Consider the following 19,125-nt stretch of genomic DNA (forward strand, 5'->3'; position numbering starts at 1 on the left):
CTGTTGCCAAGTGCTTGGTCACAGGGACATCATCTAATTGTTGGGGTTTTCTCTGTATTATTGTGGCGTCTTCCTTTACAATAGAAAGCACCTCAAGGTGCCTGTTGTTGTAATTAGAATTATTTAGAATTATTTAGATTTAGATTAGAATGATTAGAAACTGAATTGAATTGAACTGGACTGAGTCATCAACTGAAATGATTCCTTTGTTGTTCTCAGTAGTGCCTTTTTTGTTGAGTGTGTTTGCTTTGCTTTGTAGTAGTGTTTACTCATAGTTACAGTAATGTGTGTTTTTATTAGCATGTTCTGTTCTGTTAAGTTTTGTTAAAACTGATGGAAGGCTGATGGAAGGTGAAAACCACAAAGAGAAAAAAAGATTGTGAAAGGAACCCTCAATGTCACTTTGTATGAGAAGCAATATTGTCATTGTGGGCTATTATTTATCAGACAGGCCTTGAGAAACAGAAAGGTTTTTCAGTTGCAGGATGTCATCCAAGGAAAATCTGCTTCTCACAGATCAATATATACAATAAAATATAAGTCAAAGGCATGTCGATAGAACATTTTAGTGTGAAACATTACAATAAAACGTTATTTAGAAATGATTGCCTGTCACACAAATTATTGTGCCTGAATATAAAAGAATTCACCCCTCGCTTCTGGAAGTTCACATTTTATATGTGATTTAACACCTTTTTTTTCTTCTTCTTCTTTAGGCTCCTCATATTTGGGGTCACCACAGCAGCCCATCTACCTCCATTTTGCTATATCCTTAGCAGCCTCCTCTTTCATACCAACCTGTCACTACACTAGACTCCATGACATTCGTGAATTTATTTCCACATTTTTTCCTCATGTCGGGCAGCTACCCATCCAACATCCTTTCTATTCATCTTTCAACGCATATACACCTAACCTTGCCTCTCTAACTGTGTCTCCAAACCACTCAATCTCAGCTGTCCCACTGATGTACTCTTTTCTAATCTTGTCCGTCCAATGAAAATCTCAACATCTCCAGCTCTGCCTCCTGTTATTCTTTAGTGCCACTGTCCTGAAGCCATACATTATAGCAGGTATCACAACAGTCTTGTAAACCTTCTCTTTCACTCTATCCTTCTGTCACGAATCACCCGTAGCACTTTAGCACTTCCACCCACTCCTGCACTCTCTTCTCCACCTCTCTTGTCAATCAATCAATCAATCAATCAATCAATCAATCAAGGCTTTATTGGATAGGTGGAGAAGAGAGTGCAGGAGTGGGTGGAAGTGCTAAAGTGCTACGGGTGATTCGTGACAGAAGGATAGAGTGAAAGAGAAGGTTTACAAGTCTGTTGTGATACCTGCTATAATACCATCAGCCCTTTTGCACATCTTTCTTTAACACCATACCTACCCAACACATCCTCATCTACGCCTGTTCCCTTCACCTACATGTCCATTTAAATCTTCTCCAATTCCTCTAATTTTTCTGAACGTCCAACCTGTGGGGCATGCATACTAACAACATTCAATATCAGCACTTTGATTCCCAGCTTCAAGCTCATGATCTTTTCTGTTGATCTATTCATGATCTATTCTATTTCATTTCCTTTCTATACCATGGTAAGATGCACCACTGATGCTCCTGGCTTTGGTTCCCTCCCATCTGATCTCCTGCACACACAATATACAGGGTGGGCCATTTATATGGATACACCGTAATAACATGGGAATGGTTGGTGATATTAAAGTCCTGTTTGTGGCACATTAGTATATGTGAGGGGGCAAACTCCTCAAGATGGGTGGTGACCATGGTGGCCATTTAGAAGTCGGTTATCTTGGATACAACTTTTGTTTTTTCAATAGGAAGAGGGCCATGTGACACATCAAACTTATTGGTAATGTCATAAGAAAAACAATGGTTGGTTTCAACGTAACTTTATTCTTTCATGAGTTATTTACAAGTTTCTGACCACTTATAAAATGTGTTCAATGTGCTGCCCATTGTGTTGGATTGTCAATACAACCCTCTTCTCCCACTCTTCACACACTGATAGCAACACCGCAGGAGAAATGCCTGCACAGCCATCCAGTATCCGTAGTTTCAGGTGCCGCACATCTTGTATCTTCACACCATAGACGATTGCCTTCAGATGACCCCAAAGATAAAAGTCTAAGGGGGTCAGATTGGGAGACCTTGGGGGCCATTCAACTGGCCCACGACGACCAATCCACTTTCCAGGAAACTGTTCATCTAGGAATGCTCGGACCTGGCACCCATAATGTGGTGGTGCACCATCTTGCTGGAAAAACTCAGGGAACGTGCCAGCTTCAGTGCATAAAGAGGGAAACACATCATCATGTAGCAATTTTTAAATATCCAGTGGCCTTGAGGTTTCCATTGATGAAGAATGGACCCACTATCATTGTACCCCATATACCACACCAAACCATCACTTTTGTTGTGCAACAGTCTTGGAGGGATCCATCCAATGTGGGTTAGTGTCAGACCAATAGCGGTGGTTTTGTTTGTTAACTTCACCATTCACATAAAAGTTTGCCTCATCACTGAACAAAATCTTCTGCATGAACTGAGGGTCCTGTTCCAATTTTTGTTTTGCCCATTCTGCAAATTCTGGGTCATCCTCGTTGAGATGCTGCAGTAGCTGGAGTTTGTAAGGGTGCCATTTGTGAGTAGCTAAGGGACCGAAGGGATGTTGGACTAATGCCACTCTCCACTGACATGCGGCGAGTGCTACGCTGTGGGCTCTTGCTGAATGAAGCTGGGACAGCCACTGATGTTTCTTCATTAGTGACAGTTTTCTTGCGTCCACATTTTGGCAAATCCAACACTGAACCAGTTTCACGAAACTTAGCAAGCAGTTTGCTAACTGTAGCATGGGAGATGGGTGGTCTCGTAGGGTGTCTTGCATTGAAATCTGCTGCAATGACCCGGTTACTGCGTACACCAGATATCAACACAATTTCGATCCGCTCCTCACGTGTTAACCTCTTCAACATGTCAATGGCTGTAAACAAAGAGAAACTTGTAAATAACGCGTGTGTGATGGTATGCCACACATGGTAAGCTCCACACCTCACCACCCGTTGATTCACTTTAGTTTAATTTACAGTCACTACTTTAAAATATTCTATTTATTGTTCAATATCGTTTCTTTATTAAATGTATTCATTTTTCCATCACACCTTCCAATGTTTATATGGCGTGCACACATATTAACCTTGCAAGGTCAAAGTTCTGTTTTATGTTATATTAATATATCTTTCTTTGTTTGAGTTACCTGGGGGTTGGTGTCTCCTCCTGTCTGGCAAAAGGTGTGGCAAAGGGCTGGGAGACCTGAAGTACTACTGACAGCCTAATTGGATTGCACCACATGCTTCATTGCCTGGGGAGTGTTTCATGTTTGTTTAAATGTTTTGTATTAGTTGGTTATATGGCAGCCATCTTGTTTTCCCCCGTGTGTGTCATTTGGTTTAGCTAAACCAGTATTTAAGTCCCCCTGTGTGTCATTTCAGGAGGTCAGTTTGTCATATGTTTGTTTGAGGTTCTGTTAATTATTATCTTGAGTTTAGTCTATTGAGTTGACCTCTTTTATTGGTCGGCCTGTTTAAGTTTTGGCTTTGTTAAATATATTTTCATATTTTTGGGTCAATAAAACCCGTTTTTTGAATTAAAACCACCTGTGTCCTTTATGCTTTACTGCTTGGTCCCTGACAGCATGGAAGAATAAAGTTACATTGAAACCAAGCACACCATTATTTTTCTTGAGACATTACCAATAAGTTTGATGTGTCACATGGCCCTCTTCTTATTGAAAAACCAAAAGTTGCATCCAAGATGGCCGACTTCTAAATGGCCACCATGGTCACCACCTATCTTGAGGAATTTGCCCCCTCACATATACTAATGTGCCACAAACAGGACTTTAATATCACCAACCATTCCCATGTTATTACGGTGTATCCATATAAACGGCCCACCCTGTATATACCTTTCTCCATTATAACAGACACCTCTGTCACCTTACTAGTAATAAACCGTGCATTTAAAGTCCCTACTCTCACCTCAGCAAGCCTGCCTTTCCTTCTTTCTTACTACCTCCTAACACACTTTTCCTTCTCATCTCTTTTATTTTTGTCCAACAGTAGGAGATTTTCCGCTGACACCCTGTTGGCCAACAGCACCAGAGGCGGTCGTTGTTAACCGGGGCCCTTAACGATCCTGCACAGACATTCTTTATTATCTGCATGTTTGACTTGGTAAAGATTTTATGATGAATGCCCTTCTGATGCAACCCTCCCCATTTATCCAGGCTTGGGACTGACACTATGAATACGCTGGCTTGTGGCTCCCTATTGCTGGATTGTGTGTAATTTGACACTGATCAGTAAAAATGACTGGTTGAAGTAGATGAACTTTTTCAGTGAAAAAAAACTTTTCTGTGGTCAAGATATGTACTGTCTCTGGAGGGTAAATGTCCTGCAAGAACTGAGAAAACAGAGGAACATGTCAAGTAGCTCTTAGGCTCCTAGTGTGGACAGTGTTTAGCAGTGCTGCCTTGCACCAAGAAGGTTTGACCACACCAGTTGTGGAGTTTGCATATTCTCCTTGAGTGGAGTTTTGGGAGTAAAAAATATAATCAAATCAAATATGAAGTATACCATCAGTAAATGTCTCTATATTTGCAGTTAATGTCAATGGAGAAGTTCCAACCCAATCGAAGGGACTGTGCTCTCAACAAAATAATAAGTCTTGTACAGCAGTGCTTCCCAACCTTTTGAATCCACGGCACATATTTCACATTAGAAAAATCACACGGCACACCACCAAACAAAACATCACAGAAAAACATAATAATTTTCCCCGTGCACCAGGTATAGCGGAATTGGCTCCGTTTGTCCCCAGTATACCATTTTTGCTTTCTTCTGTCTACTACTCATGCTAGGGCCTTCATCTAGAATTAAATTGATTACTTTTTCTTTTCAAATATTTATCTATTGCTATTACATGCTGCATTGTCTCACTCACAGCACGACTATTATATAAGTTCTTGTTCATCTTCTTCTGTTTTACTGGCAGTTGGCAACCTATTTAATTAGAGCAGGTAGTTGTACTGCCCTCTACTGGAAGAGAATGTAATTGTTCTGCACGCTACGCTGATCGCTTAGAGCAGCGGTCCCCAACACACCGGTCCGTGAGTCGTTTGGTACCGGGCCGCGAGAGTTGAGGCTCAGGTATGAAATTTATGGTTTTCAGGGTTTTTATCGGTTTTCAGCATTCTTTTGTTATCGTTTTTATCGTTAACTGTTTTCCTGGGTCTTTTCAAGCGTGTTATGAATAAATCTTCTTTTTTTCGGTACCGGTACTAGTTTTATTTTGTTGTATTTATCCGCGACACCTTAAAGGCCAGTCCATGAAAAATATTGTCGGGCATAAACCAGTCCGTGGCGCAAAAAAGGTTGGGGACCGCTGGCTCAGAGTACTAATCAGATTGAACCAGATTATCTTCCACGGCACACCTGATCATTTCTCGCGGCATAGTGGTTGGGGAACACTGTTGTGCACAGTGTAATCATCTTCTAAGGCCATGACCATATGTTTTTTTAGAAAGCTCTTCAGGTCCACTTTAAATTTCTTTTGTTTTTTTCTTTGTCCAAGTTCCACCATTTTTTTGTGAAATTCAGCTCTGGGTTTTGCAAAATCTTGCCGATAGAGAAATGAACAAACACCACAGCAGACAAACTTGTTTTGAGGCTCCATCTTGGCTCCTCATCTTGGCAGAGGAACAACAGTCATTCTAGCAGATGCCCAGTAATGATGTTCATTCAAGTGACAAAGCCTTCTAGTGGCCATAGGGACTGTAACTCTTGTCCATTGATAACTTCAGAGGGAGTGGTGAATCATTGCCACTGTAGTTTATAAAGGCAATGGTTACTGTCATTAAAATGTTACAAACAATAGTTGTTTTTAGATCTGTATGAGTTGTTGTAATACATCCAAATTGTCTGACAGAATTTGTGAAACTTCAGGTTTAGATAATGTACCTTTAAAAGGAAAAAAAGAAAGAAAAAACAATGCTTTGCAAAAATCTTTAGGACTAACTTCTTACCCAATGCTGAGGATGAATGCTGGAGGCAAAAAGGAAAGGAGGAAGCAGATAATAATTTGTAAGTCTGTTTGTTTGTTTTTAATATCACTTAATATTCTCTCAGGGAGAATGTCTATAAAGACAAGTATGCCATTCAGTGTATTTGTCCCTATTTTGAAATGCAAAAATGATCCATTAATGATATTTGCATCACATAATCCACATGTCTCCTTCTGGGTCCATTAGTAAGTGTGATGTAACCAGCAGCAATTCTTCCAATCTACATAAGACTGACATATTTCATAGTGAATGGTCTTAAGTTTTCCTGCTTACTACCAATGTGTTCATTAATTTTTTTTTAAATTACTAGTTTCAGCATGTGCTGTAATGTGGTAAGGGTTAAAGCTTACAGATACATGTTTTAATTGTGGCCTTGTTGCAGCACAGTTCCTTTTGATGATATAATTTACTGATTGGGTCTGCCTCCCATGAATCCTCACATCAATGCAGTTAACACAGCAATGCCAAACAGCAGTGATGTTTTCATGCCGTGTCAAAAAAGAGCGGTTAATTATGTTGCATGGGAAGGTGAATTTATGAGTGTTTTATAGCTTAATGTGATTTTGTAACTTTGGAGGGCTTCGATCATGAGTCAGCAGAATTACTGGCCTGGTGTGTTGCTAATAGACAGATGAAGGGCTGGTATGGAGGAACTAACGTTTCTCTCATTGTTAGCAGTCAGCCCTGCAGCACAGCATCTCACTTGAGCTGTCAGACTGTCAGGCTGTGGTCTGCAGCCAAAGAAGACACAGGATTCATATCGTTCTCAGCCAAACTGCATTACCACGCAAACGTTTCCTTTGACTTTCATGGCCACGAAATAGTAATGATTATGGATGACTCAACAGAATAGTCTTATTTCACAACTTCTGCAGGGAAAAGAGAGATAGGAAGACACAACAGGAGAAGTGAGCTTGCTCCAAAAGGGTTTAGGAAAAGATCAATTGTAGCTCAGTTCCGTTCAATGACAGCATAAGTTGTTCTGGTATCAGTTTAGTAGCTGGAGTTTAGCTTAGCGGTTACCTCGACTGTGCCAAAGAACACAGAGAGGACTTAAAGAGGTATGCTTTGGTTTGTCTGGGCAAGTTCATGATTTTGTGGATTATTTGGGGCCATCTTTAGGAATGGCGACATGCTGACCTCTCATATCGCATGTAGTGATTAACTGTGCAGAGACACATATTTAACTGAACCAACTAAAGTCCACTGAATTAAATTTCCAAATGAACTGAATACATAAAATTACAACTAAGTATGATGTACAAAAATGAGTGGGCTCGGTAGTAGGTTGGTTGGCAAACAAGCTTTTGGGCCTCTCTGTGTGGAGTTTGCATCTTCTCCCCATATCTGTGTGGCCTTTCTCCAGGTACTCTGGCCTTCACACTGTCTCAAGAACATCCATGTTAGGTTAACTGGTGATTCTAAACAGGCTGTGAGGAAAGAATGTGATTGTAAATGTGATGCTTTTTCTGTGTCCATGTCACAATACAAGCAAATATTAAATAATCAAAACCTGCAACGAAGAAATAAGAGACACTAATAAATATAAAGACATTAAACCTAGAAGCATAATGAATTCCAATACACATAACAACAGCAACTAAGCACTAGAGCTAAATACTAAGGAAAATACAAAGATACAAAAAATAAAACAAACAAATAGTGAACATGTTCAAGAACTCAAAAGCTCTGGGTCAGACCCAGGACCACGACAGAAAGTATTTAACTTGATCTTTCTTATCTGTCATTTATTAAAATGTTAGATACCACTCAGTATTCAATATCTTGAACTGAAGTGCTTTGGATGCCTAAAACTAACTAGATAGGGAGCTGTACTCTGGATGCAAACACTGGTCTCTGATATTATAGTTGTATGTTTTACATACTTACCATCCACTCCAACCACTGTGTTATCTCTGATATAGTCTATAAATGCCAGACTTCCTTATTATTCACAAGGTAATCCGGCACAAAATAGAAGAAAAAGAATATTTAATTAAAGTGTGCAAAATGATTTGCTAATGTTTTTGACACTCAGTCTACTACTAATTGCACCAATATTTAGTGCAGAAAAAAGCACGTCTTAGTTTTTGCACTTCATATTGAAATGGACTGATTGTGCTTGTGTTTAGAAAGTGGTGCAATTAATCACACCTATTAGCGCTATTCAGGGGTTGCGCTCATACTTAGATTAGTAAATCTGGCAAAAGTACTGCATATAAAGATGCCAATTGTTGAGACACACAGTGAGTAAAAGTTGCCAACACTCAGCTCTCTGGTATTAACATTAGCACATAAACTATGCACTGGGAGCTTCATGGCAAAGGAGCAGGGTCTGTAGGTGTTATGTGTTTGATTTGTGGGTTTGCTGAGAGAAACAGTGTTCTTGAAACAGCCTTATTCCACTTCTTTGTGGAAATTTACTAAGTGACAAAAACATACACTTAAATAATTAACGCTCAGAATTCAGGGACTCAAAATAATAGACTTATTTCAAGCATAGCTTTAGTTTACTTGTAATAGTGTTATATTAGGTTTCCGGTAGTACAGGCTCTATCAGTGTTTGCATTATTGTTCCACAATCAAATCCAGTTAGTCCTTCTGTCAGTTTAGTCCTCAGTAAAAGTTCTAAGCAAAACTTGAAGCTGTTTTTTAGTCTAATAAAGTTAGTTAGTGGCTGGGATTTCAAAGCATCTTATATATGATTGCTATATCATGTTATATCATGTTTGCCTGTGTTAATCAGTACTTTTTTCCCCCTCACAGCCACCTTTCAAATGTCACAGCAACTCTGAAGAAAATCAGACTTGCTTATTCAGAAATCTGATGATGTTTTACAGCACTCATGCCCTTTCGGTCATCATCTATATCTTGTTTAGTATCTCTGTCTGCTTTAGACTAAGCTAGACGCAGGTGAAGCAGCATCAGAATGATATGAAATGTGTTAGGTTGCATGGGTTATATGTTGTTTCCATAAATGAACTGAAATGAAAATCTGCAAAGATTCACTGCTTAAAAAACAGCTGAAATCCCCAGTTATTGATGATGACTGTGCACATTTAGTGAAATAGAATCAGAATCCAGTCGCTCGGGCTTGAGTCCATGCTCACCCACTGTAGGTTGGCTCGAGCAAGTATCTGCTGAAGCAGGCACACACGAGACAACTGTACTGTTTCCTTGAAGCCTCTGGAGTGTCACATGTGTGCCTTTTGCCACAGTGGATGATGACACGAGGTTATTAGGCCAAGTCTCACTGCCAACTCGTCACATATGGATGCTTGCAGAGGACCCCTGGGTGCTGCATTTAAATGCACTGAGTAAGCATCATTTTAAGCAGCAGGGTTAATGTTGTGCAGCATAGTTTAACTCTAGGGAGTAAAAACTGTAGATTATTTAGCAAGTGAAAACAAACTCAAAATGCTAAGATTCCAAACAGGACACAAACTGCAGTCTTCTGACTGACAGACTTGTGATTTACTGCACATCTATTCTTCCAAACTACCAGTCTCTACTGTTTATGATGGGATTATTGACGTTTGTTGTCCAAGAGTTCATGCTGCCACATGAACAGCACAGTTTTATCCATTTGCTAGATTAGATTAGATTAGATTAGATGAAACTTTATTTATCCCTCGGGTGGGTTTCTCTGGGAAATTCAGCTTTCAGTAGCACAGCACCGACAGAAGTTGCAGAATGTGAGCAGAAATATACCATATATACACATATACACATATATAAATAAAGATACATATATAAATACAGAGTATACAATAGGGATAAATAGAATAAATAGAAATAAGAATATACAAGGGAATTGCACATTTCAACTATTGTGAGTCTATTGCACTGTTGGATATTAACACAAAAATATTGCACAGTGAAAAAGGCACTATAGATTAGTTGTTCCCGCCCTCCTTTGTATCCCTGTTTCCCCTCCCTCTCCCCTCCAGCAAGGAATTAAACATAGCCATGACAGTAGTTGCATGCCTTTCTTTGTACCTTTATATTACTTTATTTTGTTAAAATAACGACCTGCATAAGAAATAAGTTTGTAATATAATGGGTCATTAAATTAGTCTGCTTTGCTAACCTGACTGACTAAGATATTCATTGATTATTTTGCTAGCTATACCTAGGCTAAAACTTTAGTCTGTTAACAAGCTAAAGCTAGCTAGCTACATGTAACTTAGCTACACTACGTAATTGCTGTTCAAAATGAGAAGTTAGAAAAAGCTCTTTAGCATAACTAGCAAAATCCACATCCATAAGGTGGGAAACAACAGCTTTTTCACATTCTTTATTCAGTATTGCAGACACAAATTCTGGTATCTGTTAAGTTATTTACGGATATGTGGGAGAAAAAGGCAGTTGGAGAATGTGGCTTACTTGCAGGGGGGTATAAATATGAAAATCAAACAAGTTGGGATTTATAATAAATCTTTTTTTAAAACATAGATGTTAATATTTGCTTTAGGTGTGACAATGTTGTGCAAAGGTTTGTTGAGATTTGGCTCACTTGTTAAGGAGGACAGATGAACAAGGTTATGTAATATTAGTAAACTAAGGAAAACATCCTGGCATTTTATACTGCACAGCTTATAATCTTATAGTGAGATTATACATTTCCTGAACACCTTGTCATTCCCACTGTCATTTTATACTGCACAGCTTAATTATCTGTTCTTTAATCTTCATTTTTCTGTAGGTGAGAAACATGTTTACTGTTTCCTATGTTATGAAGGGCTTACAAGTCACTGCTGTCCATATGGGATCTGCATCAGTGCATCACGGCTTCAAAGAAAATGCCTGGATGTTTTCCTGTTTTCCGTAGTTGACTAATATTACTTTATTACTTTGTGCAACTGTTTGGTGGTGTAGTATTTTTTTTAAGTATTGCTGTTGTTTTAAAACATGGACTACTGAAAGAAATGACAGTTGTGATTATCCAATTTCTTGCACAGGGCTACCCAAAGTAAAGAATAGATTTCCGACAATAAATTCACCTGAGCTTGAATAGAAATGCACAAACTCTCAAGTACTTGCAGGGAAGAGCGGTTTTAGATGGAAAAGGCTTAGGTGGATATGACAGGCTATTCAAAACTGTCAACAGTCTCTGGTTTATAGTCTCAGGTAATGAAAATCCCTCTGTGCTTGAAATGAAGTACAATAATGTTGACAAAGTAATCTCAGAGGAAGCCTTGTTGTCATGGTTGGGAGACAGGACCAGGCATCTCTGAAGGGATTGTGAATAATTTAGGCCGACTCTTCGTGGTGGAAATCCATTAAAAAATGTTAGATTACACAATAGTCATAGAAATGAGTGAACATTTGTAATGATCTAATAGTCAGGTGTTCTGGGGAAACGGCTTCCCTGTGAATAAATGACATATTAGTCACAGCCTCTGTCTTATAAGTACTTCAGTCATGAGGAGAACAGCAGCCCTCAGTTCTTCACTAAAGGGTTCTTCAGCATGACATATTCTGACAGACAGAAATATCGAGTCTGGGTCCTCCACCGAAGGGTAATCCTGTTCACTAATGTGTTCTTGCACTTCAAAAAAACAACAGCTGTGAAGTAGCATTGGCAGATATACGCTACAGCAATTTAAACACAGGGAGCCACAACATTAAAATCACTTCACTGGTATTGTTTATATTTCTGACATATTTTAAAATTTGTCCTGGACCACTGAATCATGGAAAGAGGATCTCTGGTTTCTTTTGGCATCTTGCCTTTGGCAGTGAATCCTTTGGGTCTTAAAGGTTATCAGTTTAGAAGCCCAAGCATTTTGTGGCTGATTTGTTGCTAGAACTCGCTAGACGCACTTGTAGTGTACGTACATCAGACAAAATGTCATGGATACCGCTTATAACTGATGATGAGAAACAGCATTTATGATGCTGTTCGTCATAAATGTATACGATCAATTACAAATAAAAGTATGTGTTACATATGTTGCAATAACAAGACTTTTTTCTGATATGGTTATATCTAGTATTTCTACTGAATACCTGTTGGCATTAGTGCTGAATTTTTTTAATAAATTTACATCACTAAGGTTCAGTACGCCAGCATTTGACCTTGTTCGGTAACAGAGAAATGATTTATTTTCTGTGTTCATTGATTCAATATTTAAGATTCATCCTAGCAGCGTCAGTATTAAAGCAGAAAACCAATGAAATTGTATAGTTCATATGCACACTTCACTGCTGCAAGTTGTAGTAATTGTGTACACATTGTGTAATTGTGATCAATGTATCACAATCAGATTTTTCCCCTTTATTACTTTAAACCCTGTATTAATGGTCTGGTAAAATTTGTCCAGTGTTTCTTTAATAAGCATAACACTGATTATATTAAAGACTGAATGAATATACTCAAACATTTGTCAGTATTTTATATACACTTTATATTACTACTGCAGAATTTACATTTTCTAATAAAGGCCCGTGGACAAACTCTTGTCATAGTGTAGATCCTCTGATCATCAAAGCCATTCATAACATCATAATAAGCACTTCACTTTATGATATAGTTTTTGCATTGTATCAATGACTCAACTGCAGGTACATAAGTCACTAATTCATATAAAATTTGAACGTTGATGTATTGCTTGTCCTTGATTTCCATAAACATTAGAGTGTATGAGGCATGTAAACGTCTCTCCATGAAACCAAGCTGTCTTATTGCCTGAAAGAGCATTTTAAGGCCCCATATCTATCCCCCAACCTAGGATTACATATATTTTGGGTATCGGGCAATCCAAGTTTAACCTTTCAGGTGGAATGACACTATCATATGAGCAAAACACACTGAGATATTAGCCTATGAGCCTGATTGAAATGGGCTAGTATAGATCACTTTTTCTAGTCTTACTGACCATACAAAGCATCCTACATTATGTGCCTCACTTACACAGCTCTAAACTCTTAATCTGTACTTTCCTTTAGGCTAACTGTTTTGGAAGAGTGGATGGGGTCCCCCCTCCCCCCTTGACAGTTATGATAGATCTGATCATTTTGTTGAGGGGATGTGACACCTTACCAAAGCCAGTTCCTGGGAAAGTGAGATACATACAGACTTTAAGTGCAGAATCTTTCCCACTTCCAAACCCACGGTGGATTCAGGATGAACATTTAGCCTAAATGTCTTTGGACTGCAAGAGGAAACCAGAGCACCTAGACAACACTAACATAGGCAAAGGGAGAACATGCAAACTCCTCACAGAAAGTCCTTATGAATGTCCAGTGAAACAGACCGTGAGTGTAAACACTGATCTCTGTCTTTTCTGCTGTGGCTGGATAACAGATGTTTGTGACAACCCACTGATGTCCAGTCTTCTACCATCATCCTTCAGAAGCTCCTCCCAGCTGTCCAGTAGTCATGGGCCGGTCTTTGCTAAGGTCAACAGGAGAGAAGGTGAGTAGTTATTCATTGTTATTGTTAAACTTAGACGTTTCACCATCTGCTGTTAGTACCCTGGTAATTGTCAAAAATGCTAACAGAGACAATCCAAGCTGGTTAGCCGTGCACCACTGCAAGCCCAAGTGAAACTGTGACTTTATTACCCAGAATTCATTACTCAAACTTAATCCCACACAGCAGTAAAGGTTCAAACATAAAACTGAACTCATTGGGGAGTGCTCTCTTATTGTAAAGGCAATTATTTTGTTTTTGTTTTATTTGCTACCTTGTGAAGAAATCCATTTGGCTGACCTTACAGAGCACTCACAGTAAAATTCAATTATCCTCATGGTGTAGTCATCGTACAGCCCACAACTGTGGATGTCGCAGAAAGATAATAGGTACACACACTGTGGGCTTCATATGTATTTTGCTATACTGTGCTTCACACACCTTTCGCCCAGTTCTTGTAAGATGCTGTTTTTGCTGGTTGATCTTTTTTGTGTTGGCTAACAAGAATAAACAAAGAACTGTATCCCCTTCTGTCAGATGGTTCTCATCATGTTTTGTGCATGTGGAAGGCATCTGCATACACAGAAACCAGATTTCAGTACTCCAGCAAACATGACGTTTGAATTACTGTCGCGACTGGCCGACTGTCTTTTCTTGGTCTTGATTGGATTGAGTTCTTGCTCTTGGTTTAAAAAAAATGTTCCAAAATTAAATTGCCATCTGGTAATACTAGCTTGTGTATGTGGAGCAGATGTCATCTGGCTGTCTACACTCGGTTGGTAACCAAATAAGTTGACAGTCGGATGAGACATGCATTTCCTGTTACTATTGCATTTTTTTTTTTGCTGTATGTGGAAACAATGTCAACATATGTCTGTCTGCAGTGTAGCTTGTGACATCATGCTGGGACTTTGTATGCTTCTTGAATCTTATCTGACCCAGATTGTGTGACACACTGGATTTACCTTCCAAACCGCACACGTTTTTCATGTTTTTAACCCCCCCCCCTTACAAAAACTATTGTCATGAAGTATTCACTTGTAAAGGATCAATCAGTGGATTTAGTTCCTTTATTTTTTATCTTTTGTTAAAAACTTCTCTCAGTAATAAAACTTTATAAAGATCAAAATGCTATTGATGTCATGGTGAGCTATGTGGCAGGCTAGGTCAGGACCCAAACGCCAGTTTCGGAGACAGAAAGCTTAACTAAAGGCGGCAGCATTATTGCTTGAAAATGCAAACTAAAAACAAGATACATGAATACTAATGAAACAAAACAAACTCAAACTAGAACTAGGAAACTCCTGACTGGTCATTAGTCACTGGACAAGACTTGACATGACTGAAGAAAATGGAACTACACATGACACACAGGTAACGTAGAGAACGTGACAACAAACGGAAAGGTGGAAACACAGCAGGGACTAATCAGACATACCAAGACAAAGGCAAAGCAAAACTGAACACACTAACATAGGACATAAGACTGTCAAAGTGAAACGTGAAGCGTGCACAGAGACACAGACTTGACACTGAGACGCGACTGACTGGACACGAAACTTGGAACACATGGAAGACACAGTGGCTGAAACTAAAAGCTGGAACCACAAATATAACGTGAGCAGAAAACAACATGAATAACAATCATTAAGGAATATACATTTAGCAACACAAAACACTGGGCCACTGGTCAGTGCTGTGACAATTGAGGCTGAACGTTGATGGCTGACCCCAAAGCACCTATGAGAGGCCACAAAGCAACTTTCGCAAACTTTCTTAGAAGAAAGTGTATAAATAATAATATTGGGTTAAGACTGAGATAGTTCTTTTTATTAAAAAAAACAAGTTTCATTATGTACTGACCCCCCCAAACCCCCATTCAGTTAAATATCTCCTTTACATTCGTCCTGTACATCCAACTCAAACATGGTGGATACACAAAATCGAAAAGTCAAAGAACAGTAAGTTTACTCTGTGCTTTTGTTTCCACTGCTTACCTCGAGTTCTTAAAAAAACAAACTAAAAATATAACAAAGGTCATTGATCTAATCTGTTTGATCATCAGTTCTTTAAATGTTGTTGGTAAAAAAAACAGGAACGGTTTCATATTTCCTGCAACTATTCTGTCGAAAAGGGCTAAATATAAGATTTGTGTTAGCTCAACCTGCATGGTTATCATTCTTCTCTACCCTTTTCCCTTACAGCAATGACCTTTTCCATTTTTCACATTTGTGTTTGAAAGTATTAACAGTGAGGGGTTTGAGGTGCAGGCTATCCATAAAAAAGTTTTTACCTTGTGCAGCTTTACGCTTCATACATTTGGTCAGTTGTTGACATCAACCGTCAAGAAGCACCTTCAGGCCAATGAAATGGTAGGAACAGACTGAGAATTAAAAAACAACAACAACAAAAAAAAACAGTACTCCTTGACCGACTCTCTGTCTTTTTACTGAGATGTGCTCAGTTCTGTGGGTGTCAGTGGTGCAGGAGAGTCTTTGCCTCCCTACAGGGCACTGAGCACAAAACATCAAAGGCAAGCCTAAGCTGGATTCACAGAGTGTGAGAAATACATTCGCGTTGGCTGTAGGGATATCGAAACAAAGAGAAGAAGATGACATTTATCAATTTATCATTTGTTTTATAAATGACTCTAACATGTGAGATAGATAGATAGATAGATAGATAAAGAACAGTTACTGCTAACAATTTGTACTGTACAACACACTGAAATTATATTACACTAGTACATCAAAAGTCTCTACCGGGCCACCTGCTCGCAATAGGGACATAAAACTGGGTTGTGATTCACAGAACACAGTAAAAATTCAAGAGAGATGTCTCTACTGGATGCAGATGCTGGCCTTGCAAAGGGCTACCATGCCATGTTTGGAGCTTTACAAAGCTCACTTGCAGACTGCAGAACCAGTGGACAACATCGTCAGTGGGAGCGGGAGACTTCTTCATCTTTTACTCAGACTGTAAGAATAATTTGATCAAGCTGGAGAAAAATGGAAGATGAGCCACCAGAATGTTGTTTTTTAAATAAGGTTGTTTGTAAACGATGTACACACCTGGGCCCTGTGCTTCGTACGTCGCTTACTACATCCAAGATCAAATGAAACATCCAAGACCAAATCATCGCGCTAACTCTGAGCTCGCTATTCCGGTTCCCCGAACACACCTGTTGTTGACGATTAGTATAGCTGGATGAAGTAATGTGAGATCACTGGGTGGCCCAACAGGGGCTACGCATCGATAGTAGAAACATTGATCGGCAACCCTTTGATTGGTCGGCGAAAATGTCGAAGGAGCGCGCTCGGTATTTTTCGGCAGCAGAGCAAGAACTCTTGAGTGAGGGATTTCAGGAGTTTCAGAGTTTAATTAAAACGCAAGGGAACACTGCAAAGGCTGCAAAAGCAAGGAGAGAGGGCTGGCAGAAAGTTTCTGACAAATTAAACTCGTAAGTAATTCAATAATAATAATAATAATGGAGTGGATTTATATAGCGCTTTTCAAGGCACCCAAAGCGCTTTACAATGCCACTATTCATTCACTCTCACATTCACACACTGGTGGAGGCAGCTACGGTTGTAGCCACAGCTGCCCTGGGGCAGACTGACAGAAGCCAGGCTGCCATATCGCGCCATCGGCCCCTCTGGCCAACACCAGTAGGTGGTAGGGTAGATTTATCATATCACACCATATTATCCAATATTATATTACATTATATTATATTATAATATGTTATATTATATCCCCTTTCACATTAGAGCCACAACAGGACCCACTAGAACATGGGAACAAGTAAAAGTGAAATATAAGAATATTCTACAGAATGGTAATATTTATCACTTATATTGCTTGTCGTCTCTTGGAAAGAGACCCTGGAATACTCTGTTTGTTTGTTCATAACAGCAACCAAGAAAAGGGCAGAGCAAAAAAAGACAGGTGGTGGTCCTGCACCCCCTCGTCAACAAGTTGGTTAAGTGAATAATACCCTCACGGGAAAATCGATATCTCTCTATGAGCACACTGTCGCGCTGAGCTAAAGGATCCTGTCTGTCCCGCAATATACGCTGAATTCTGAGGACTCTCCTTATCAATCTTGCACCTTCCGCAATGGGTTGCTCGCGTAAACGGACAGGATATGACTGCGACAGACTTCCCAAATCCACCTTCGCTTTTATAGCCGTGGTCTCTCATCTTGATTACACGAAGTAATTTACAATTACTACTCTGAAATATGAATTACATCTGTAATAATCACATACATGTAATAGAATGTTAATAGTACATTTCCCTTTTTTAGGGAATGACCTGTATGTATCTGTGTGACATCACTAAAAGGATCAAGTGCTGCATTATCTTTAGTTACATTGATGTTATTTATTTATGGTGAAACAGTGGTGGAATATCGCTGTTGCTTTCGTATGAATGACGCGGACATACCTGCGTGGCCGCGATCTAATCCTGTTTACATAAAGTAAACCTGCTCCCCAGCAGGTTTACGCTTACGGCTCTGTTGCTATGACAGCAAGTCCCGGATGGGCTTCGGGGAACCGAACGATCCAGGATCACGCGAAATCGTCAACAATCTCATCCAGCTAACTCACTTAGCGCGGTACGAAGAACAGGCCCCTGATCGATATTAGACTGAGACAGAGGAATTATTGTTTTCGTTTTTCCACTGAAACACTAAAGCCAGGCACTTATTGGACCACTTCCAACTGCCTAGTGTAACATGTACTGTGTCTGCTCAGTTTGTAATTTCATTCAGGGCAGGTTCAGAATATGTCTTGGGAGGTAGAAAATATCTGCAAAATACATAATTCATCTGCCACATTAAAACCACTGACAAGTAATGTGAATAACACTTATCAAAGCATTATTATAGAATAAAACAGAATAGGCCTTTATTGTCATTGTACACGTACAATACATTTATGGGACAATGAAATGCTACATTGTGCTGGAAAACCTGGGCTCCTGCCATTTATGTGCATGTTATTTAGAAACCAACATTTACCTGGCGCATTGTTGCACACCTGGCACATTGCAGAAACTCCTCAGGAATGACTTGTGGGACATAATGAACCTAATGAATTGATCCAGCCTCCAGACTCCCCACATCCTAGTCTGATCAGACATCCGCAGGATTCACAAGGTGATCAACAAATAACGTTAAGAGATCCAAAGGCAACATCCTAGTGCGAAATACCACAAGGTACCATCTCAGGTCCCGTGTACTTTTAGTGGCAGAAGTAGAACTCGGTTTGAGGTATGATTACAAAGTGGTGGGAATAACTCATGAAAACTAAAACCCTTCAAAGTCAACTGTTAGGCATATCTGGACAACGCTCGGTGAGGCTATTTTTAGATTAATAACAGGAAGTCCTGTTCTGATGGCATCTCTATGATGTGTCTCTGAATCTCCTTCATGTGTGTCAAAACAGCAACCCTTCAGCTTTTTTGGGTCTCTCCTGCTGAGTATTCTCCCTTTTTTAACTTTAAAATAGAATTCACAATGCACAATGTTGTAAATTTCAAAAAAATACATGC

At 39.4% G+C, this 19,125-nt stretch overlaps 1 protein-coding gene across 1 annotated transcript in view; it reads left to right on the forward strand.

Moving 5' to 3' along the window:
- LOC146688950 (contactin-associated protein-like 4) overlaps positions 1 to 19,125 on the forward strand; it is a 130,619-nt gene that overhangs the window by 16,259 nt on the left and 95,235 nt on the right. Inside the window, exon 2 of the mRNA XM_085437227.1 lies at positions 13,459 to 13,569. Coding sequence (XP_085293353.1) covers positions 13,459 to 13,569 — 111 coding nt within the window. The remainder of the gene's footprint in view (positions 1 to 13,458; positions 13,570 to 19,125) is intronic.

This window comes from Copadichromis virginalis, linkage group LG17 (genome assembly GCF_057382275.1).
Source record: "Copadichromis virginalis isolate Kocher_CV1m ecotype Utaka linkage group LG17, C_Virginalis_male_GT1.1, whole genome shotgun sequence".
NCBI classification, from domain to species: Eukaryota; Metazoa; Chordata; class Actinopteri; order Cichliformes; family Cichlidae; genus Copadichromis; species Copadichromis virginalis.